General features: G+C 39.7%; 1 protein-coding gene across 2 annotated transcripts in view; it reads right to left on the bottom strand.

Annotated features, from left to right (window-relative positions):
- EPHB1 (EPH receptor B1) overlaps nucleotides 1-24,589 on the bottom strand; it is a 493,034-nt gene that overhangs the window by 6,415 nt on the left and 462,030 nt on the right. For both annotated transcript variants that reach the window (XM_089509381.1, XM_089509382.1), the window contains exons 15-16: nucleotides 22,859-23,014; nucleotides 21,064-22,317 (exon numbers count right to left, since the gene is read on the bottom strand). In XM_089509381.1, coding sequence (XP_089365507.1) covers nucleotides 22,209-22,317; nucleotides 22,859-23,014 — 265 coding nt within the window. In that variant the 3' untranslated portion in view covers nucleotides 21,064-22,208. The remainder of the gene's footprint in view (nucleotides 1-21,063; nucleotides 22,318-22,858; nucleotides 23,015-24,589) is intronic.

Raw genomic sequence — 24,589 nt, 5'->3', positions numbered from 1 at the left:
AAAGAATTAATTCAGTCAAGTGCTGGATTAACTACAGTTTCAGGAAACCTACAGTGTTCAAATAAACTCGAAGCAAAATCTAATGGATTAATAATTTAATAAGTTAATTAAAGATTTCTCCAAGCTCAAAGGTGAACATATTTGTTTTGAGAACAGGGAAACTAATGGGATATGTGAAGGGAGTAGGAATGAAGCAAAGAGAAAGAGGTTGATTATATGGTGGAGAGAAGGAATGGTGGAACAGACCTCAAGCAGCAGTTGGGAGGGGAGGGCTTTAAGGAGATATAGTGGAACGAGGAAGAAAAAGGGTTAGACTAAAACTAAGCCACCCGTTTGCCTTTATATGTCACTATAAAATAAACCAGTAGTAGATGTTCTCAAGTTCCTAAGAATATTGTTTGTTGATACTAATAGTGTAAGAAGGCAGACATAATAATTTTATATCGACTTCAGACCCAAAGCCTGGGCAACACTGTTTCTGGAAAGACTGCAATATAGCTAATAGTGATAAAACCATGTTACTAAGATTTATTTGCAATTAAACAACCTAATAAAAGTACAAAGTGTTGTTAACACCCCATATAATATCTAGGCCATGAGCATCCTCTGTTCCAAATCTGATGTAGCAGAAGCAGCTTTGCAAAATGGTGCACAGATGTTATGCTACTCAGCTCCAGGTTCAATGCTACAGTAAATTACAATTGTAAGGATGAAATGAAAGGCAGCATAGATTGAAAATGGGCTTGAAAATATGGAGGAATGGTGTTATAAGATAGATAAACTGAAGGAGTGGGGAGAGGAGGAAGGTAGAACAGCCACTATATCATCTAATTGTTCACACAAACACTCCCTGGCTAGTTGCCCTAACAATGTCTTTTCCCTGGGGAATGCCAATTGTCAGCAGAGTGCAGTTTCACACTTTATGGGGAGGATAATTTGACAACCACAATTAACTCAAATTGAGCTTTTTGATTCTCCAAGGGAAGCCATCACCTAGTTAAAAGTTGAAGCACACTGTTAGCACTGCTCCCCTGCCAGGTGTGCACGAGCAAAGCTTGTTAATTTCCAGAAGTATTTGCAAATGGGTACAGAACAAGAGACATAAAGACACAAGTCAGACACTGAAATTGGAATCCTGTTGGTATACTACCCTAACAATTGCAGTTTTTCCAGGTTCATGCAGTGGTAACAAGGGAAGACAGAAAGACCTGGTTCCAAACTGCCTGTTTCTCCAATGCTTTATTTCCTTCACAAACCACTGTGCCTGCTGCCTTTTCCTCCTGCTGTCTACACTGGGTTTATTATTCCAGCATAGTCCAGCAACAGGATTCTGGCTGCAGTAATTGCAGTATGTAATATCATTCTTGACATGGAGCCAAACTGTTTTTTTTGTTTGTTTGTTTGTTTTGCTATTACAGATAATGAATAAAAATCCAAGTTTTTGGGGATTATGCACATGTATTTGGAAGACATGTGACTCAATCCTCATAGAAGCAAGTGACCAAGCAGAATACATTCAAGAGTATGAGAGAGAGAGTAGATGGAGTGCTAAAGCAATTTTTTTTTTTATTATATCCCATTACAACTACTGTAACTCATTCCACCTGGGGCTGCCTTTCAAGAGTGTTTGGAAACTTCAGCTGGCCCAAAGAGCCAGTCTATTGACTGGGGTAGTTTACAAAGGCCACAAAATGTCCCTGTTGAAACAGCTTCACTGGCTGTCAGTTTGTTTCCGGGCACAATTCAAAGTGCTGATTATCACCTATAAAGCCCTATAGGTAGGGTTGCCATATCCCGCCGGGGGGCGGGACAATCCCGGTTTGGGAGGGGCCAACCTGGTCCCGGTCCGGTTTGGTGCCCAAACCGGGACAGCCCCGCCCACCGCGGCCACCTCAGGCCCCACGGCGGCTCCAAGGCCTTGCTGAGGCCTGGGAAGGCTCTCCGCGGTTGGAGCTCCAGCCGCGGAGACGCTCCCTCCCGGGCCCCAGCGAGGCCTTAGAGGCGGCTCCGTGGTCGGAGCTCCGGTCGCGGGGTCCTCCAAGGCCTCCGCAAGGCCAGGGAGGAGGAGGAGGCCGCTTCCCACCGCGGCGATTGCCGCGATGAGGAGCGGCCCCTGCCTCTTTCCCGGCCTGGGAGCCTGCTGAGGCTTCCTCCCACGCCGGGAGGAGGAGAAGGACGCTTCCCCTTGCGGCGATCGCCGCGATGAGGAGCAGCCTCCGCCTCTTTCCCGGCCTGGGAGCAGGCCTAGGCTTCCTCTCAGGCCGGGAGGAGGAGGAGGAAGCCTGGCACCGCGCCCTTCTCTGCCTGGGAGCCGGCCTAGGCTCCCTCCCAGGCCGGGAGGAGGAGGAGGAGGACAAGGTTTAAAAATCTAGGACTTTTTTGTTTTAATTTCCTAGCCAGGAAATTTAAAAAAAAAATGTCCTACATTTTCAAACCTTGTCCTACATTTGTCCCGGTTTCGAGGTCCTTCATTATGGCAACCCTACCTATAGGGCTCAGGTCCTGGCTATTTGGCAGACTGTGTCTCCCTGTATGAGCCATCCTAGGCTCTGAGATCTTCAGGAGAGGCCAGTCTCTCAGTTCCACCACCATGATAAGCACAGTAGGAAATTAAGATATGGCCTTCTCAGTGGCTGCCCCTAGACTCTGGAACTCCCTGTCCAGGGAGGCCATAATGGCCCCCTCCTTGCTGTCCTTTTGTCTATTTATCCAGACAGGCTTTAAAACCTAAAGTTTTTAAAGAATGTCCTGTTTTAAAGTGCATGGTTTTTAAGTGGGTTATTTTTTTATTTGTGTTCTATTTTTTTAAATAAGTGATCAGTTTTAATACTGTAATATTTAATTCTATTTCACTAGTCACTTTTGTATGTTTTTAATTGTGCTTTCAAATTGTAAGCCACTTTGATTCCCAATTTTGAGGGGGAAAATCAGAATAATAATGATAATAATAATAATAATAATAAGCAAAACTAGTCTAGATGGTCCCAAAATGTCCTAAATCCAGTTGCCAGTCCCAGTTAGCCTCAATGACTCATTGGCATTTAGTCACGAGTGACCAACAATTCAGCAATTGAGTCAGTGTGTCTACTCTAGCTAGGATTAGCAACTGAAGTTAGGCCAATGTTATAAATTCCTCCCACAAGCTCAATGACCATGATCAGGATACACTAAGTATACTGGAGAGAAAACAGGAGAATTGCATGATAACTTCCAGAATCCCCCCCCCCCCCAACAGCACAATTATGTAGATTCCAAGAGTGGTACCAACCTCCACCCCCCCCCCCCCCAAAAAAATCTTACTTGTTTCAAGCTCGTTTCAAGCTCTACCTCCTTACATAACTGATGTTTTAATTCACTGAGTGTCTATGCCACAAGACTCTGCACAATGTGAGTCGTCAGAGAATTCTAAATCCTAGATTGCACTTATATTTTCTGTAAACTCAAGCATCTATGCACATAAAAACAAAGAAAAGGTGGAATTCAAGTAATCTTGATCCCACTTGCTTTCTTTACATGTTTGCTGCATCCCGATTGCAGTCATTTGCTCATGGCTTAAGTAAGACCTCTCTGAAACGCATGTGAAAAATACATCTCAGAAGACTTGTCATCACCACAAAATGTTCTTGGAGCAGCCTTTAAAATGAAGCTGTACAATTGTCGCAGCATCACCAACCAACAGGATCCACCATAGTAATCTCAGCATGGAACATTTTAATTTTATTTATATATAATTAAAAATGTTCAGCAAAGGACAGTTCAGTTCTAATTGAACTTGACCACAGCTTTTTTAAAAAAATATTATTTGGGTGAACTGACAGAAAACGTGAGAGTCAGGACATGAGTCTGGGACAAACAGCAATTTTCAAACATGGGAACAAGCCCCTTTCAGACCTGCCACTTCTCCCCAAAACTCTCTTCCACCAGATATTTTCCCTTCAGCTTACTCCCAGTTCCATACTTACAATAGAGACACAAGTCATAGATCTTATGTTTGGGGGACTGGCAGAAAACAAAAAATTGCTGGGGAAAATGAAAGCTGAGAGGTCGAGTGCTCACATCTTACTGAAATTCACAAATGCTTGCAAAGAAGGACCAGCTGCTAGGCTTTGAAGAAATGTTGGAATGGAACATATAATTCCACTCTTTAGAGTTCTTTGGACACATTGTGGGATTTAAAGGTAGCCTTTGCATTTCAGGCTACAGATTTGTATCTCACTAATCATCAGGAACCACAGGGCTTGTATTATCCTGGAGTCTGATTTTCTTCCCTAAACAAATCATATAAACCTTATGAAGTATTCTTTATGTACTGAACTAAGCATCCTGAAATTTCTTCCTTCAAACCAGCAGCTTAGTGTTTGGTTCAGACAGTGATAAGGATTACTAAGGAAGCTAGTAGTGAATGAAGAATCCTTAAGCCTTGGTACAGAAACCTGATTTTCTCCTTCACCTCCCTGCAACTTTCAATAAGTCAACAGCCACTCTAAATTTGATGAATTCCTGATGCTTCAGATTCCTTAATGTCTGAGAGGTTTAACAGTAATCAGCCAAAGATATGATGAAAGGACCTAGCAAATTATTCTTGTTAGATTTTATAAAATGTAACCTTCTCAATACATTCAAGATTTTTAAGAAGCTGTAGTCTTTTCATTGTGTGTTTCATGTTACTGAGTTCTTTGACCTAATGATAGTTTTGGGGATAATATAGTCATTTTCAGTAAAACTGGGAAACCCAAGAAAAGCAAGCCAGCACTATAAGAAATGTAGATACAGTATTACATATATAAACGAGATGTTTGTATTTTGAAGACTCAGCATTTTTCTGTAGAGAAGCAAACAATCTGACCCTTAATAAACAATGTCTATATGTTACAAGATTGAACGTTCAGGCTTAGTGTACAATACACAGAATAAAAGAGTCCCATTGTAATTTGCATTCAAGGTTTGGATTAGTGCTTAAATTCTATTAAGTTTTGTGGAACTTAGACAGACTTAAGTCTCTTTAGGAATAGGAACTAAGTGGCCTCTCAGATACTGAACTCCCAGCATTCACAATTGGCTAGGGCAGTTGGGAACTGCAGTCCAAACACATTTGGATGTATTGCCCTCTTAATAAACCTTTCTTTTCCCAATCACCATTTCTCTTAATAGATTTGCTGTATGTGATGATAGGGTGTGCATGAACTCTCATTCTTCACCCTTTTCCTTGGCTGCTTACTGCCTCAGGCCTCATAGTGATGTCTACTCATGTTTCCTTTTTGAACCCACAGAATAAGTAGATATGCTAATCCTCCAAGGAAAGGAGCATCAAAACTGCCAGTAAAAGATTGTAAAAATAAGAAGAGTGGAGACTGGCCTTCAGAGAATTAGCTAGTGAATGTAAGCAGAATGGGCAGGTTGACTTCCTATAGTCTACCAGTTCCCAAACTCAGAACCTATGTACAGTTGGGGGAAATCCATTGCAGCACATATTCACATGAATCCACTGTGCTCTAATTGTGTTTGGAGGGTACTCCAAAGCAAGGCATGCTCGTAATTTCATCTCTCTGTTAATGTTGAATCTTGGGATCATGTCACACTAAATTAAGTGCTTTTTACCCCACAGAGGTAAAAAAATCAACAATAAAATATGTCCAAAACCAATGTTATGTTGTTTAAGCACTTTTCTAAAAAGTTACTCTATTTGAATATGGAGAATACTATTACTCATCTGGGGATATACTGGGGGTGTTTTATACCAATTCCTCATCTTCCTGATAATCTTTGGAAAGCACAATTTGAATTTTAGATAAGATACTCTCCAGGCATCCTCCTTCTGAAACATAGCTCTTGGCATGGGCTGTATTTCATGCTGTCAGTTCCACTCATTGCTAATTAGCATGGAGAATTGCACTGATGTTAACCATCATTTTCATCCCTTCTCCCCACCTTCAAAACAAGGGTTCCATTGCCTAATGAGACCCCTGAGGATAATCAGAAAGCCAAAGGGGACAAATTCATTCGTGGTGTAACTTAGCAAACTTCAGTACTGTTATTCCCAGGGTGATATGTTTCTGATGGTAGCAAAAAGTATAGGCACATTGTGTTCATGGAAGAGAGAAATAAAAATTGGTGTAGGCATTATATTGTAAAACCACAGAAGGAGTAATTTAGCATAACATGAAATCAAATTATGAAGACATAGGGTTTAGTATCTCTTTAGTCGCCACAGATTCTTTATCCACAGATTCAAATGGCTATGGGTCCTGGAATCAAACTGCAGAGAATAACAAGGACCTATTGTGAAATACATGTTCATATATTCAAAAATGAGTTTCTGCAATTTACTGAAAACAGTACACGTGGATTTAAATAGGTAGTGAATGACTTATTTAAGATGATAAAAGAGATGTCACCTAATTTCCAGATGATCTTCCCTGTCACACTAAAAGTTGAGATTCACAGCTAGGCTACATGTTACACTCACCATATGAGGTGTAGTCAGGTTACAACTACTCTTAAGAGCACCTTCTAGGCAGCCAATGATAATCAAAAGTTTGGAAGTGTTTGTCTTTAAGCTTGCTTTAAAGCTGAAGGAGAAATAAACACTCCTGACCAACAGGTTCTTCTCATTATGTCATCTAGTTAAAATTCCTCCTTACTGTAAGAAGCAGGAAAAAAATAATTGAGTGAGATACTGACAAGGGAAATTCTGTTGGCCAACAGTTCCTCCTCCTCACTTAGCCTTATGTCAAGGAAAACTCCCCCACGGTTTCCTCAAGAGCTAACTGTCTAGAAGGCACCTCCAGAATTCTCACCTGCCAGAATCTGTCTTCTTTTCACATGATAAGTGTAGTATGCAGTCAATCTACTGGAGACAAATGACTGATCATTTATTCTGTAAAGTTTACTGGGTTTTTTTGTACATTTCCTTTTTTAAAAGAGTTTTAGCAGATGGCTTTTGCCACCTCCTATATTAACCACTCATTTCCATTTTTACCACTATCCCCTCACCTTGCCCCTCTCTTTTTACAAGCTAATATGACTTTCCAGATTTTGTATTGATAACCCATTGAGGATTCTCATAAATGTAACTCTCTGAGATCAAAAATGTTGTGGGGGGAGCTGCTGTCACATTGTGCAAAAGGACCTTCCGAGTTGGACAAATAAGTGCCAAAATTTCAGCTTTAGTTTTTTTTTTTTTAAATGATCATGTACAGGTTCTAAATCTTGAAAGGTCCACGATAAGGATGAAGGAGGATATAGAGATACAACACATACAGCTAGAAGTTATTTTGTGGGGTGAAAGAAAGAAATACATTAAAGAAAATTGAAGTGATGTCAAGAAAAGGTTGAAGGAGTTGATTTCTTACTTAGGCATCATTAATTTGATGAATTTCCTTCCTTCCTTTCCTCATTCTAATGTTTCCACCCTTTCTTTCCTAGCAGAAAATCTGTTTTCACCTGCTGAGTATAGTATGGATTTAAATATAGCATGGAATAGAGATAGGAACTTTTCTTTGTGGGTTTTTTCTTTTCTTACTTACATGATTTCTCTGTTATGGTTCAATGAATCTTCCTTTAGTTTTTCGCTTCTTTTAAAAATAATTTGAAAAACTGTCAGTATGTTATTGGAAACTTTCCATTTTGGCAATATCTTGTGAAAGAGGGCCCCCAAATCAGATTATGACATGCAAATTAATAACATTTATGTAGATCTCCTCTTTTTACTTACTAAGGGCTTTAAAGGGGAACCAGATGCAAAATGCCTGGTTGAAGTGCACAAGTTAACCTCCAGTCAGAAAAGCAAAGCCTTTTACATTTTACAAATTGATTTGCCTGCTACTGAAACACACAAATAGACCCTGTGTGGGGAGCCGGTTCACATTAAGATTCATTTGCTACAGTTTAAAAATGAACTCTGAAAAGGGAACCCAAAGATTTGACAGCTTTCCAAGAAAACACATTGCAGTTAAAACTTATTAGCAACATTTACAGATCAAAGGGAAAATCTACCTTGCATTCTCAAATTGCAAATGGGTAGCTTGCAGTTGCAAATCAGCAGCAGTAATCATAGTAATTCGCCCGAAACCATAATGCATAAATGATGCTCTGTGTTCCCTGTCCTTGCCAGCTGGAAAACTCCTATAGCATCAAAATCAGCTACAGCCTCCAGTTTCTCTGCCAATTCATTGTATTACAAACATTGTTCCTACACTTGGTGGGAAGTCTGTTGGATTACACCTTGTGACCACAGGGAAAAAGCCATGTTGTGCATCTGTCTATTTCTGACAAAGTTTTCACAGTGCTGTAAGAAATATATTTGAACATACAAAAATAAAAGCAATACTTTGGATGGGATTTTGAAATGCTAATTCATCAACCTTTTGCCTTTGCCTAACTTTGCTTATAATGAAACTAATGGGAATGTAACTTTTGCTTTGTTCTCCCTTTCCTGTGCATTGGGAAAATAAGTGCAGCATTCTTCAAGGTTAATTCCTTTCAAAATGAAGGAAGCATAAGATTGTGGCAATGCCATGGTGCACTTTCTTGATTCATATTCAATGGGTGTGAAGAAAACATGTCATTACAGCTAGTGCTTTGAGTCCTAAAGAACCACTCCTGAGAGCTCTTGTTTGTGATATGCTACTAGCTCCAAGAGTCCTCAGTCTCATTTATGCCTATTTAGCTGGATCTCAAGGAGAAAGAAGATTCTCATAGGTTTTTCCTGGCAGAATATGCTCAACTGTAACACTACACTAAATCTGCTCATGGTATGGCCTTTTGTTGGGTAACTTTAAACCATGGTCTTACAGCTTCAAGAGAGCCACTATGGTGCAGTGGTTTAAGTGATGGAGTAGGAATCCAGGAGACCAGGATTCAAATTCCTGCTCAGACTTGGAAACTCACTGTCACATTCTTTCAGCATAAATGGAAGGCAATGGAAACCCCTTTCTGAACAAATTTTTAACATGAATATCCCATGATAGTTTTGCCTCGTTGTTGCTGTGAGCCAACTTATGGCAACCCTAAGGTGGACCTATCACAAGGTTTTCTTGGCAAGATTTTTCCAAAGTGGGGTTGCCTTTGCCTCCCTCTGAGACTGAGAGAGTGTGACATGCTCAAGGTCACCCAATGAGTTTCCATGGCTAAGTGGAGATTCCAAACCTGGTCTCCAGAGTTGTAGTCCTATGCTCAAAGTTTTGGGTTGGAATTGCCAAAAGTCAGAAATGACTTGAAGGCACACATCATCAACACCTTAAAGCACCCATTTACTGAGATAACCATCTATATTTCTTCAGTTATGAATGACATAACATTCCTTTCCCATACCACTCCTTCTTTACCATTTCTTCTGTATTTCTATATATTCTGATATATGTTTGTTTGGAGGGAGTAGAATTCTCCCAGTTCTGATTTTTTTAAATAAATGAAAGAAGGAAGAGCATATGCAACCACTTTTTACAGTCGCTTAAATCATAGCATCATGATGACTATGAGATGCTAATCACATATAATCAGGGATAAATTACATCTTGTAATAAAAAAAAGATAATATAGATTTAAAAGTAAATATAAAATTAACATTCCTACATTTTTTCTTATTTCTTTTCCTTTTTCTTTAGAGCTTTCCCTAGCTATACAGTGCTTTTAAAAATAAGATGAAATAATGTTGTGGCAAACAGTGTCATATGTGGCTGCCAGCACTGGGCATCTTTACCTGAATTCTAAGATCCTTGGGTCAGAGCTTTCTCTTGGTTGAACCATCATCATAGGTATGTTGGGTGAGGATACAAGAGAGAATCTAAGTGGATGCTCCCAGACTTTAGATTTCCTTCCCATGGGAAGCTAGTTTGCCCCCCATCCCCTATCCCTGCTGTTTTTCTGCTATCATCTATCTATCTATCTATCTATCTATCTATCTATCTTTTTTTTACCTCAGGCCTTTCAAGGTTAACTGTCTGATTCACAAGGTCTTAATTGTGATGTATTGTGTGTGTGTGTGTGTGTGTGTGTGTGTGTGTGTGTATATATATATATATATATCATTGTATTTGTTTTTTGAAATTCATAGAATTATAGAGTTGGAAGAGGCCACAAGGGCCATCCAGTCCAACCCCCTGCCATGCAGGAAATCACAATCAAAGCCTCCCCGACAGATGGCCATCCAGCCTCTGCTAAAAGACCTCCAAGGAAGGAGACTCCACTACACTCTGAGCGAGTTTGTTCCACTGTCGAACAGCCCTTACTGTCAGGAAGATCCTCCTAATGCTGAGGTCGAATTTCTTTTCCTGTAGCTTGAATCCATTGTTCCGGGTCAATCCAATCATAGCATCTTGATGACTATGAGATCCTAACCACATATAATCAAGGATAAATTACATCTTGTAATTCTCTTGAGCAGCAGAAAACAAGCTTGCTCCCTCCTCAATGTGACATCCCTTCAAGTATTTAAACAGGGCTATCATATAACCTCTTAACCTTCTTTTCTCCAGGCTAAACATCCCCAGCTCCCTAAGATGTTCCTCATAGGACATGGTTTCCAGACCCTTCACCATTTTAGTCACCCTCCTTTGGACATGCTCCAGTTTCTCAACATCCTTTTGAATTGTGGTTTATAAACATGATTGTTTAATTGTATTTTTTAAAAAAACTTTTCTCCTCCCCATTGTTTTTAACTGTATTTTGTTTTAATTCAAATTATGTGCTACCTTGGGTCCCTTAGTAGGAGGGGCAGGGGAAATAAATAAATAAATAAATCTGCTAATCTCTGAGCAACCATTTGGGAAGTCTGTTCCTGGACTTTAAAGATAAGCTTCAACCCTAACTGTAGCACTGGTCTTTTTGAATCCTTAGAACGGATACTACTAATCTGCTCTAGTATCATACAGTGGTTTTGTGAAGGTGGAGGGATGAAAGGAGCCACTGAGAAGATAGAGGCTTAAGGGAAGTCAGTGTTACCTAAAAGGAAAAGTGTAGGTAAAAGATACAAAGAAAGGCATTTAGACAGCATTCATAGGAGAATGACCAGAGTTGTGAGGTGGTCTGGAAATTAAAAACGATGAGGAATGGTCAAAATAAGTGGGTATTTTTTTTTAGGACACAAGGAAGTTAATGGGCTGAATGACAAGCGTCTTCAAATAACTGATGATTTGTCGTACAGGAGAGGGACAATACTTGTCCTTGGTTGGGGGGGAAGACTGGAATGAGTGGGTGGAAATTGCAAGACAAAAGGTTTTGGTTAGGAAAAACTTAATGGTCAGGCAGTTCTTGATGATGCACAGACTGTCTTGAGACAAGTATTGTCCAGAATATTAAAATATTTTTTTCACATCCTCAATGAGAAAACTCATGTTATGAGAGTCGTTGCAAATTTTTCATTTTTTCCCCACATTTTGGACTTTTTTGCAAAAAAAATCTTTTGCAAAAAAACTTTTGTACTTTGCACAAAAGCTTTACATATACATATTTTGAATTTGTGGAAAGCACAATCATCTGTCTTATTATTATTATTATTAACCTTTATTTATAAAGCGCTGTAAATTTACCAGTCTTCTACACTGGCTATTCAGTTATACATGTGTAACCAAGTAATGTCCTGGCCCAAGCCCTCAAGCCTATGTTAGCACTCAACAGCCACACTGAGGTAAGAAGGTCTGTTCAGTGGCCAATTGGGGCACAAGGAGGATGACATTTCCAGCTCCAGCTCACCCATGAGCAAGGCTGAAACAATCAGGAGCATGACTCCTCCCACAATTCCTCATTGCAGCCTCATTTGCATGTGAGATGTGGCTAGAAGTACCATCCTCCTAGCACTCCAGCTGGTAGCCGAACAGATCTCCTTTGCTCAATGTGACTGCTGGGTTTTGAGGTGGGCTGGGCAAGGACATAATGGTGCCAATCACAACTTTTTTTTACTTACACCATACAAAGCAAATACAGTTCCATAACTCTAGGTTATGAATCCATACCTGCAGTACAGAATGCAAGCCAATTTTTCTACTTTTTTTGTATTTTAACAACAAAGTGAAAAAGAGTAATGAAAAGATACATAATTTCACTAGTGAGCATAAAACTTTAGAATTTGGGGGTCTATCTACAAGAACAAAGTAAATGAAGAATCAGATACTGCATTGGATTCAGTCCTTTCCTTCAGGCATTTAAGTAGAGTCTAAAGATGATAAACAAAGAAATGGCTAGAAAGAGAGCATGAGAAAAAGAATTGTTAGGAGATCAAAAGAGAGAAGGCAGGTGGACAGAAGGTGGTGAAGTGACAAGATGTGAGGTTCACTTGGACTCAGTTCAGTTTTGGCCTCAAGTTAGAGATAACTGGAAAATTTACATATACCCCTACAAAGCTCACCCCTAGTCTCATTTCTTTATTTTGACTCAGACCTTTGATTAAAACAAGGAAGACCATCTTTAAATATTGGGCTATCTTTCTCTAAATACATGCTACTGGCTACTTAGTTATTAATATGTAACCAAGTGGGTGGGGGGGGGGAGGAATGCTTTGCTTCCTCCTTAAAATAATAGTGGGCCTGACTGCCAAGAGCCATGGGATATCTGCTGTGGGCTTGCTGTTGTTTCCCATGATGAAATATTTAGCTGCATGTAATTTAAAATGAAATATGAAAATATATGCCCTGCAAAATAAATTGTACAAAAATTAAACAAATTTCTTAATAAACAGTGGGCCCTCTCCATATGCCAGTATCCATTCTGGAGAACCCCCTTCCCTCTGCTCATGGGGAAAAATGCTTAAGCTCAAACCACATCAGTTTCAATGGGGGAGTGTTCCCATGTTTGGCGTGGCATGCACATGACGGGGGGGGGGGGGGCATACCATTCATTTTACGGCAGCTTAACCTTCCACATAAGGTTAAAGCCATGCATACATATGGGAAATACAGTGGCAAGGACAATCCTAGGTGTAGTATTCAATGATATGTCTTTATACTTCAGGATCTCATCTTATTCCTTGATAAGCACTGAACTAAGATATGGAAAATATTGAACTACTTCAATGTCTTCTTAATCAGCTTTAAAGTTATATAAGTAATCTGTGGTCCTTAGGTTTGTTTTCTTAATGTTCAGCTATAAATCTGCCTTTGCACTTTCTTCTTTTATATATAATATGATATAAAATAATGGCATTATATAATATAATGATGCAAAAAGTCCACAGAACAAAAGTACCTTTTCTGTCATAGATGTCAAACACCAACTTAGTTGCACAACTCATTGCAGGAAGTAATCTCATCATGATCCATCAGCAATTATAAACTGGTGCACACTATCCAGGTCATCAAGGAGCATACTCCTTTGTATACCTAAGTGTGACCCATCAGTTATAGCTGTTATTCTAGAGATTCAATATAAACACATACACACACACACATACGTATGGGTGGGCAATTATCTAGAGCCCAAGACTGCTGTTGCCTACAAAGAAGAATCCTGGAGAGTGTGAAAGTGCAAAAAAGGAAAGAAAGGGGTTTCTCTTTTTCAAAATTGGTACATTAAATCCAGGGAAAGCTGATGGGCTGAAAAATAATGGCCCGAGTTTACTCTTATTTAAAAACTGACTGCCTGCTGCTTGCGCTGCGATCACCACTCAGGCATTCAGCACCATTTCAAATTAAATATACATAAGTGCTTTCCAAGAGCTGTTAATTTGAAGGTCATTAAAGAGCATAAAATATATTTCCTTTATTTATAAAGAGATGCATAATAATGCTATGCATATGGACTCCTCTCTCAGTTCTTGCAGCATTTATTATCTCCTATATGAAAGCGATTGACTCCCCCTGGCTACCAGCTATGCACTCTGTCATCCTATTTGAATTACTGTTATCAGAAAGCAGCCTCCTTTGTAACCTTTCCATCGCTTGCTTGCAGACAAAGATAAATACAGAGAAACAGAAAACACTGGCATAGGCTCCATGTTTGCCTATGGATTCTGAAGGAGGAGGAAGGTGTGCATCCGAGATGCTTGCTTGTTGCCCAAAGACTGGAGCAAAGGTATTAGGTGCTCTGGCCCTTAACACCAAAGAGTATGCCAGTCAGTGTCCCAGCATACCACTTGGCCTGTCACAAAGCACCCAGCCTGCCAGGTGTGCCCCTCATTTTTGTAGTGCTCCATTGAATCATAAACAGCTGCTTAACAAGAACAGATTTTGTGGTGCTCCATTGAATCATAAACAGCTATTTAACAAACACCACACCATCTCTCCATCTGTCCTGTGTTAGCACCTTTCCTGACAGGTTGTATTCCTATTTGTACAGAGGTCTCAGCCCTACAAAACTCATGACCCACAAACTCACTCCCTCCCCTATTCCCACAGTGCAGCCTCCTCATGCTCCCCTCCCTCTCAACCTCTCTACTACTCTTTCTTCTGCTTTTGCCATAGCTGTCTGTTTTATGAGATAAATTACCTGGTGTTACAGCTTGTCAGTATTCTCACAGCGTATCTACTACATGGGAGGAGGGCTGGCCAAGACTGGGGTGGGTGGAGGAGAGAAGAGTAGGATGGGAATTTGCTGTTGCCATAGAAATGTAGAAATGAAGCTGACAATTGAAAACCATTTCATAGATTTAAAGACATGACTGAGAACAAGGCAGAACAAGACCGATTCCATCAAAGAAAATAAAGAGAAAGATGGAATTGGCAAAAAGATAAATTGATAAACAACGAGCAGAGAAAGATACAACCAAAGAAATGGCTTTGCTGTGGAAGCAAGGGAGATGAAGGAAATGTCAGTGTGCTCCTCAATCAAGGAAGAGGGATGGCAAGACAGAACAGTGACCATAACATTATTTTATCTTAGGAAAGCTGAAGACTACAAATTCAGAGCAACTGTCACAACTCTGTAGGTCAATAAGAATGTAAAGAATCCTCTGGGTCAATTCAAAGGCCCCTTGAGCCCAGTATTTCTCTTCCCACCAAGGCCAACCAGAGGCCTAGGAACTGTACTCTCCTCCTCATATACAGCTGGTATTGAGACATACTGGAAGAAAAAGAGAGCCTTCATGACACTGGTGCAAATGATTAACAATACAATGGGCCCAAGGTATCTGCTGGGGTTTTGTTCCAATAGAGCCTAAAGGTACCAAAATCCATAGATGATCAGTTTCCATTAGATATAATGGCACAGTAAAATGAAGTCCCTTATATAAAATGACAAAAATCAAGGTTTGTTTTTTTGGAGTTTCAAAAAATTAAGCTGTGGATGGCTGAATCCGTGAATGCAGAATCCATGGGTATGGAAAGCTGACTGTACTAGGGACTACATATTGCCTGGGAATTACTTTTATACAACCCTTCAGTCTTATTTCTGAGGCAATTTAAAGAGATAATCAAACAATTAATAGAAAACAATAGCAACAACAAGGCTGTTTATCACCTCCTGGAGCTGGCTGATCAGTCAGCCACAATCAGCCCAAGTGTTATTATAATCTTACTGTGGTCCAGTTAGACATTTCAGCAAAAATATCAACGTTGATAAGGTAAGCAGAGAAATAAGGGACATCCAAGTTGAAGGAATGCTGGAAATAGGGTGAAAAATTAATTGTTTGATATCTCCATCTCATCACCTGGCATGGTGCAGTTTTGGTTTGGTAATTTTCCTTAATTCATCCTTTCACAGTGATCATTTTAATACTTACCTGTAGTTACTGGTTTTTAAACAACCAAGAAATGTTTCTGATGAAACAACTTAAATAGTTTCTGATGAAACAAAATATTTTTGTATTCTATACTTTATCTCTGTTGCTATTTGCCATCAAGTCAGCTTCCACTTATGTTAACCATACAAAAGAGAGAGCTCCAGATCAGTCCTGCTTAGGTTATCAGCATGCAAAAATTGCTATACCCAACAATGCAAACTTGAGGCCATAGCTTCCTTGACTGAATCAATCCACCTATAATGTGTTTTCCCTCTTTTCCTACTGCCTTCCACTTTACCCAGCATTATAGTATTTTCCAATGGCTATAATCTCTTATGATGTGTCCACAGAATGATAGCCACAATTTAGTAATGGCGGGTTTGAGGGAGAATTCTGTTAGATCTGATTTGCTCTAGGACCCATTTATCTGTAGTATATTTAGAAATGGCCACTTGCATCCATCACTAAATATCTTGCTTTCTGCCTTTACATGTGTACCAGCCCAAACATCATTACAGTCACATCTTGATCTAAGGGCCTTAGCTAGGCTAGACTTGTGCCCCTTCTCCATGGTTCCATTCATTGCAATTATAGCGCTATGAGTCCACTTTAATTGACATTGTTCCATCCTATTTGCCATTTATAGAGAGACATTTAGAATTTTTAGCCAGAAAGTTCTAGTGTTTCACCAAAGTATGCATCCCAAAATTCCATAGGATGGTGTCACAGCAGTGAAAGTGGAATCATAGTGAAAGGGTCCCAATACAACTTGAACAGCATATATGAAGGGAAAAATACATTAATTAGTGTAGACTATTTCCTCATGGAATGACTGCAAACACAAAGGCTTGCAAGTGTCTCTTTTTTTGTCAACCACTTCTTCAATGAGATCAACAAAATCATTATGCAACTTCTACATAATTTAAGACCTATTCTTTTTTACTCCTTTCTTGCATAGTTGCTATGTGGATGATTATTTGTACACTGCTGTAGTTATAGACCACATCACAGAAAAAGAAACACAAAACAAAATCTGTCACTGTATAAATAAATAATGTAAAAAGAATACCCAGAAATGCTACAAGAAATAGTACAGAAAGAAATTCTAAGCATAGTACAATGATATTTGGAAATAACCTTTTTAAAGTTCAAGAATATGAACTACATGACCATGAATTCACATTGGCTTCTTAAGATACATTCTTACAGCCCTAGGAGGGTATCCCATGGGCACTACATATATCAGATGTGGATGAAGAGAGAGGTCTACTCTTGCATGAAAGCCCATTCTGAGCCACTGTGGAAGTATCTGTGGCTAATCCCAGTCCTCCTCTTTCTGTATTAGAGAAGGAGGAAAAGTGAAGGCTATGGACTGTAGACACTGGAGAAGAAATTATGACTCTGAAAAATAAATACACAATTATCCCAGCCTGCAGATCCATAATAGAAGGGAATTTGCTAAAACAAAGGTTTAGGGGGGGGGGGGGGAACAGATGTAGAGAGAGAGAAATGGTGAAATCAGGGCTTTTCTCTCACTTCTTCCTATGCTGGCATCATCCCAGTAGGGGGTCTTGATATTTCAGAGGCTTTAATGTTGGAGTTCTCTGACAGCAAGGTTTGGGTTGCCCCCACATGCCCATATTGAGAAGTGGTTGGGCAACTATGCTTTACAGAGGACACTAAGAGCTAAATTCTATATATGATGGCAGAAGCATGCAACAGCGAAATCATCAGACATCCTGTGATGAGCAAGTGCTACTAAAAACAGTCTGAGTCTAAACAAGGTTTATAAACATCACAGATAAGACCAACTAGACCTTCAGAACTATGACCCAATATTACAAATTCTGTTAAACACACTGTCTCAGAGAGTAGTGGAGTCGCCTCCTTTAGAGGTCTTTAAACAGAGGCTGGATGGCCATTGGTTGGGGGTGCTTTGACCATGAGTTCCTGCATGACAGGAGATTGGAATGGATGGCCCTTGTTGTCTCTTCCAACTCTATGATTCTATGATATTAGCAACAGTGTCCCAGGTAGAATATGCTTTTTAATACCTTTGGATATATCCTAATAAAAGCAAAAGTCATGTGAAACAAGCACAAAAGCTCCTTCAACCCACCTTGTATGAATATCAATAGACTAGTACAGAGGATTAATATTCAGAATACACCTTTTCTATGAATGCTGTATTTGATTTGACAACATACTTGAATACAGATTTTTGTACTCAATACTCCAAAAGGGATTTATGACTGGCTATCAGACAGGGCAAAGAACACTCCCTTGTGTTGTTAAACAAGGGATTTTTCCCCCTCAACTGGTCTGGGGAACCTCTGCAAGATAAAACATCGTTATTCTACATCTTGTTAGCATCTACTACTAACCTGGGCTGCAGGCAACCTTCCTAACACAATCAAATGCCACTGATATAAAGAAGATTTTGTACCCCAACCTTTTTGGTGGTAATTTCCCAGAGATAAAATGGCAGCTTATCCTTCTTTTATTTTACTGCTTCCCACAAATACCGTCTTATTCATTTTCATTTTGATGAAGGAAAGAAGTCATCTAATTCAACCATCTTCCATAGGTTATATAAATATTCATTTATTAGTTCTCCATAGGTTAATTCAGATCTGTCAACTGTAGTATTCAACAGTAAATGGTACTAAACTCAATGGACCAAAGGTTCACATACCATTATCACGTCTAACAAGGAAAAATCCTCCCCAAGCCCAAATATGGTAATCAGTCAACTTGTGGATTTCATTCAATGTCAGTTAGTGAATAACCTTACCATAAATGTCACTGTACATAAAATTTGTTCTCTGTATCTAGATTTCCATAAGACCCAGAAGAAAAGGAGGTCAAAACCAATGGTACTATAGTTGGATGATCCTAGCCTGGCTACTCCATTTTGGAAGGATCAAAATAAAAAAAAAATCAAGATAACTTCCATAATGTTATTCAGTTCTTGGCTTGGAATAAACAAGATTCTTAGCATCTACATGAGGATCCATATGAGTGGCTATAATGATAGCAGCCGCCAGACTGTGATGCTGAAAAAGAGGCTATGCAATTCCTAGATGTAAGAAGAGATATCAAGTGGAAAGAGATGCTTAGAGAGGATGACGCATCTTTTTATCATACCTACATTTAGAATATAAGCATCCACATCCCAGACACAACACCAAAAAGAAGCTACAGTTGCAAATATATGGATATAATGAACACAGGGGCGATAAAGGTAACTAGCTTTCCAGTTGACTAGTGAGAGAGATATTTTTTTATATTCTTCTGTGATGCTTACAGCTCTCATCCAGACATCTTGAGCTGATGCACACTTCTTTGGGAACTTTGCCTGTTTGTACAAAAGCATTTTGCATCCCAATAGTTGATGGTTCTCCAACATTTTTCCTACATGTATTGATGATTAATGTGCAGGAGGAGGGAGGGAGGGAGGGAGATCACATTCATTCATGCATGCAAAGCTCTGAGAGATTAACATTCACTTGTGAAAGAGATGGGTACAAGAACTTCTGAGCTCCTTTAAGAGAAAATAAAACTCACATAGGCACTGCTAGCAATTGGACGTGTCTTATTCTATCATGGAATTACAACTATTTTTATAACTCAGATATATCACACAAAGGTAAGTCAACACAGTGGTTGTATGGATAATGAACCCACTTGTGCCAAGCTGTCTAATGGAGTAGTAGAATCATTTCCCTCTGAGGTAAAAGCATTTTTCAGACAGGCATTGGTAATAGATGCTTTAAGTCTAGGGACTTCCTCACATGGGAAAATTGGAAGGTTAAACTGGTCACAATGCAGGGTCATCCAGGGCATTAGGGACAATTTTGCAATTGCTTTTCAGACTACGCTGAGCACAAACTGGTCAGAATCCAGACAGAAAGTGAGGTGAATCAGGGAATAAACATTTTCGTAAAAATACTGTGTTTTCATGTCCAACTCATTCACGAATTCACCCTCTTCACACAATTGCAGCAGTCTGAAAACCACATCCTCGATTCTCCCTGTTCTCAGATCTCCCAGGTTTCCTTGCTGTGCCAAGGAGAGGAGGCAGACTTGTTCTTAAAGGGACACACACACACAATCCCTCTTTCCCTTGCACGGCTGGTCTCCTCCTCTAATGGAGCCTCTAAGCAGCCTCTGAAAGGGGACAGCTATTGGGAGAAGGTAGAGAGAGAGGACGTTTTGGATTTCCTCTTGTACAGGAGGGAGACATGGAGGATATGTCCTGGAAAAGGAGGACATCTGGGAGTTTCTGCCCTCGCTGAAAACAGACAAGTTTATGGACCAGCCACCTCTTCTTTCTCTCTAGTGTGTGTATGTGTGTGTGTGGGGGGGGGGGGTTAAGGGAGTATGCAAAGGGAAACCTCTGCCTGCCTTCCTCTGAAACAGCTTCTACGGCAAAGAGGATTTTCCTCCCCATTTCCCTTCCCTCTCTGGAGCATGTCTGTGTATGCACTTGTGGAAATGACAGTTTGGACAAGTTATCTCCAAGCTAGCAACGGGATTTGTCCTCATCTGTCTGAAACCCAAATTCGCTTTTGACCCACTTTCTTGCTTTTAACCCCTTGTTGTGCTCTCTGTGTGATAAGCATTAGTAAATTTACTTGCTTTTCTGGGATGCCAACACTTTAACTATTTTCTGGATGGAAGCATATCCCATTTGAAAAAGTCCTAGGAGAGCTTGATTCCAGATATAAAGTGTTTTCACACTTCACAATTATAGCAGTATAATAGCACTTTAAATACGATGACTGACTTATGAAATGCTGGGCGTTGTAGTTTGGTGTGGGATGCTTATCATGCTTCATTATAAAAATTCATTAGAGCTCTCTGGCAGAGAATTTTAAGTATCTTACCAAACTACAAATTCCAGGATTCCAGTGAAAGGAGGCATGGTAGTTAAAGTGGTACCAAAGTACTATGATTGTGACCTGCTAGGTCTCTTCTAAGTCTGAAAGCTAGCAGCATTTTCAGCCTTACTTGAGAAGGATGAGCCACTTGCACCTACTTTTTGAGTTGCTAGTGTGAAGTATAAACTGACAGCTGGTTATGTCCCTTTGATGGTGGCAGCATACAATTAGAACACATATAGCCTAGTTAAAAGCCTCACTGAGGGATGATTCATTTGCATAAACTCTCCACATATTCCATTAAGAGAAGATACTACTTCCTTAAAAAATTCAGATGTAAATAAAGAGGTGCTAATTTAAGTCATCCAATTTAAAAGAGTAATTGCACTGGTAACAAAATTAACAATAAAATCAAATATAAAAAAGAAGAGCTGAAAGATAGATTGTTGAAGAAATAATGAGAGACCACTCACAATGAAGGGATGGGGAGATAAGTATGGGTGGGTGGACAAAGGCAATACAGGAACCTACCTCTGATGCCACAAAATCAAAATCAATATATATCAAAATCTTTAGGTCCACACACTGGAACTAAAGATCCATGAAGCTCCTCTTCTGGTCCCTGGAATGCTGGAGGATTAAGCATTCTTCTGTCCTGTCATCTCTACAGTTGTTTATCCTGTTAACAGTTCTACATGAAACCCTTGTTGCATAGTCCACTCTTCTGCTTCCTTCCTCCTATGAATTCATTTGCTTTCCTTTTCAGTTTCCCAGTACTCATTCCATGCACAGTTGATCTAGACAGAAAGCAACGGATATCATGTCTATCACCCACCAAATCCCCAATTTCCCTGAAGGTGATGGATTTATTATCCATCAGTCCCACTTTGTTGTTTTTCTGCTATGGACAAGCAGTGAGTGACTCCACAGTTAAGTTGACAACATACAGACGCACACGCACACACTTGCGGGAACACCTTTTTTCTTTTTCTTTTTTCATGAGGATTTTTTTTCCTTTTTGCAAAAAAATGCAAGCAAAAGAAAAAACAAGGTTTTCTATTGAAGGTACAACTCTTCTTCAATATGAAGACATTAACTAGATTGGTCTGGATCCCCCATGCAGTGGTCAGTGAAGTCCTTTGGTAACTGAAGGAACAATGTCTTGATATTCTAGTAGGTAGCTGCAGAGATAGTTGAAGAAAATTCCCCATGGTTTATGAACAAAAAAGGGAACTGGGTGGGCAAGAAGGACTCTTGGAGTAGAGCCAAAGAAGAGAGGGAAAGAAATATGACTGCTGAAGATGGTTGCCCTGGGTTATACCTCTCTCTTCTCCACTGGCCCATTGACTACTGCTCACTGGTGGTGGGATTTAAGTCTCTTTTTCTCCCACATTGGTTTGTCTTCACTGATTTTTTTAAATATATGATTTGTACATATTTATATTTATTTATATTCTGTTTCCCATGGCATCAGTAAGTGTGCTTCTGTTGGTGAGAAACGGAAGTTGCCACTTAGAAACAAGTCCGGTGTCCTCTGCCTGCAGCTCATAAAAGTTCACTGGCAATCCAACCTCTGCAAACGTCTCACTGTCTTGTCAGCGTACCCTCCCCTCCCACATCCAACCCTCATCTGTCCTCTCTTCTTTTCCCCTACTATTGTAAAAAGAGATGAAGTGTCATGCCATTGAAGTTGGTGACTGGCTCATCTGCACTCTCATAGATTGGACACTGTTCAGGATCTTCTTCTGATGTCCAGCTAAGGTCACTCCTATTCTTAGAAGATCTCTGCAAAAAATAAGAGATAGGATCATGGCCATGCATCAATGCCAGCCTTTGTCCCCAGTAATTCCCTTGGCTATCTGGATATGCTGATACATAAAATGGCAAGTTCAAAATACAGCAGCAGGAACTGTTAAGCTGGTAACTTTAAAGATGAACAATCTATATTGATAAAAACAACAATAACAATCTGAAATCTAAGAAAAAGTTTCAACATGAATTTTGAAACTTGGTGCTTGCTTAGTAATTTGCCATTATGGCTTTATGATTTTCTATATGTTATTATATGTCACTAGGTAGATTTTCCAAAATGGCTATAAATGGTCAGGAGTATCTTTGCTTCATTCCCAGATTGTTCAGAATGCTGAAATCTGGACCAGCATTAATAAATACATTGCTGCATTCAGTTGAAAAGTGCCTCCATTCTCGTCTCCAAATCATGGCAGCAGTGGGGGGGTGGGGATTTCTTCTACACTTCCCACCAATGGGCAATGAATACTTATCAGTATGACAGATACTGAAGTGAGAATAAGAACATGCCACTTACTCTGATGTCATTTGTGCAACTAATTGAAGGGATGTGAATCCTGCAGTCAGAAAACTATCTCTGTACTGGTTCATTTTGATGGCACTGAGCCAATCTTCTACTGAGGTAAAGGCAGTGAAATCTGGGATGGAGCGATCCAAGAGTGGCTGAGAAGGCCTGGAACAAAAGACAAAAATTAGACTTCTCACTAACTTCCCTGTTCCTCTGAACTCCTGCAGGACATATTTCAACCTTTCCTATCATCCCATTCAAAGCAATGCAGTCACACCATACAATTAATTATTTTACTTAAAATATTAATCTACACGCTTCATCTGTGGCAGGAATGGGCACCACTGGCCCATGAGCCACATAAAGCCTCCAACAGCTGGTTTTGAACCTCCTGGAGCCTGCAGAAGCCAAACACCACCCTATTTTTCAATTAAAAAGAGCAAACAGAATCCCAACCCTTGGAATTCTCCTGAAAGCCTAAACTGCTTGAAAACACGATATACAGTACAACACTAATCTATGTCTTCTTTTAGATTGTTAGCAAACTATAGATCCTTGCACACTACAGAATTCTTGTCCTGTTTAATTTTTAATTGATATGGCAAAATCCTACAGAATCCTGGGGGTTGTAGTTTGGTGTGGCATTAAAAGTTCTCTAAGAATTCTAAATATCCCCCCCCCCCAAAAAAAAAAAAAAAAAAACCCTGCAAACATCAGGATTCCCATAGGATGTTGCCATGGCAGTTAAAGTGGAATCATAACACTGAAATTATGTAGTGTAAAGGGCCCCCGTTCTGCATTGTTTGATTAAGCAGGAGTATAATCCAGGGACTCCATGGTCAACAGAGGCTCCTGCATAGTTACACTGTTTCATGAGTAAATCTGGTAGTCAGAAAAATACCCTGCTCCTGTCTGGGCTTGTACAAGTTTCCACCAACCTCTTTTCCTCTAAGAAGTGGAGTGGGGTAGGGTGGCAGTGGCAGTGGCAAAAGAGCAGTTTGTGAAGTATTAACGCCTAATGGAAAACAAGGCCAACGTCATTAAATAATGAATTGCTCACAGCCTTTGCTCCCCTTTGCCTTGTTGGCATCCCAAGCCAAAGGCAAAGAGCAGCAGAGATGCCTGAGCTGTGTGCAGTTCATTATTCAGTGAATTAAATGTCTAAAGGAAGAGTTAATTAAATGGTTGCACATGATGATGTAAAACAGAATGAAAACAAATATATTTAAAAAGCTGGGCATTCCACCACTTGAGTCCCTATATTGGAAGAAAGGTGGGATATAAGAAAGTAAAATAATAATAATACTAATAATAATAATAATTCCTCCTGACATTTACTCGATGTTTTTCTTAACTAACATTGCAAATTATCTCAGATTTGATTCTCAAATGTGAACCTATTCTGTAGAACTTGGTAACATGACCATTTATTTAAAATTATTCATTAGTCAGTCAAGCAATCAATCAGACAAAAAAGAAAGATGATTGATTAGCAATCTAGTTGATAATTGGCTGGCAGCACTATTTGCCATCCCAGATATGGCTTTCAAGATTCCCATATCTCTTTCACAGTGCACAATTATAGTAATTTGGCATTACTTTAATTACCATGGCTCCATATAGTTTGGTGAGGCACCAGGGGTCTCTAGCAGAGAATTCAAAATACCAAATGAAACTACAAACCTCAGGATTCCATGCACTGGAAAGTAAAGTAAAGTGGTCCCAAAGTGCTATAATCAG

The sequence above is a fragment of the Sceloporus occidentalis genome, unplaced genomic scaffold (genome assembly GCF_023333645.1).
Source record: "Sceloporus occidentalis isolate IW3139 unplaced genomic scaffold, rSceOcc1.0.p SCAF_2, whole genome shotgun sequence".
In the NCBI taxonomy this organism is placed as follows: Eukaryota; Metazoa; Chordata; class Lepidosauria; order Squamata; family Phrynosomatidae; genus Sceloporus; species Sceloporus occidentalis.
Note: the sequence above shows the minus strand (reverse complement) of the source record. Positions and strands in the feature narration are given on the sequence as shown.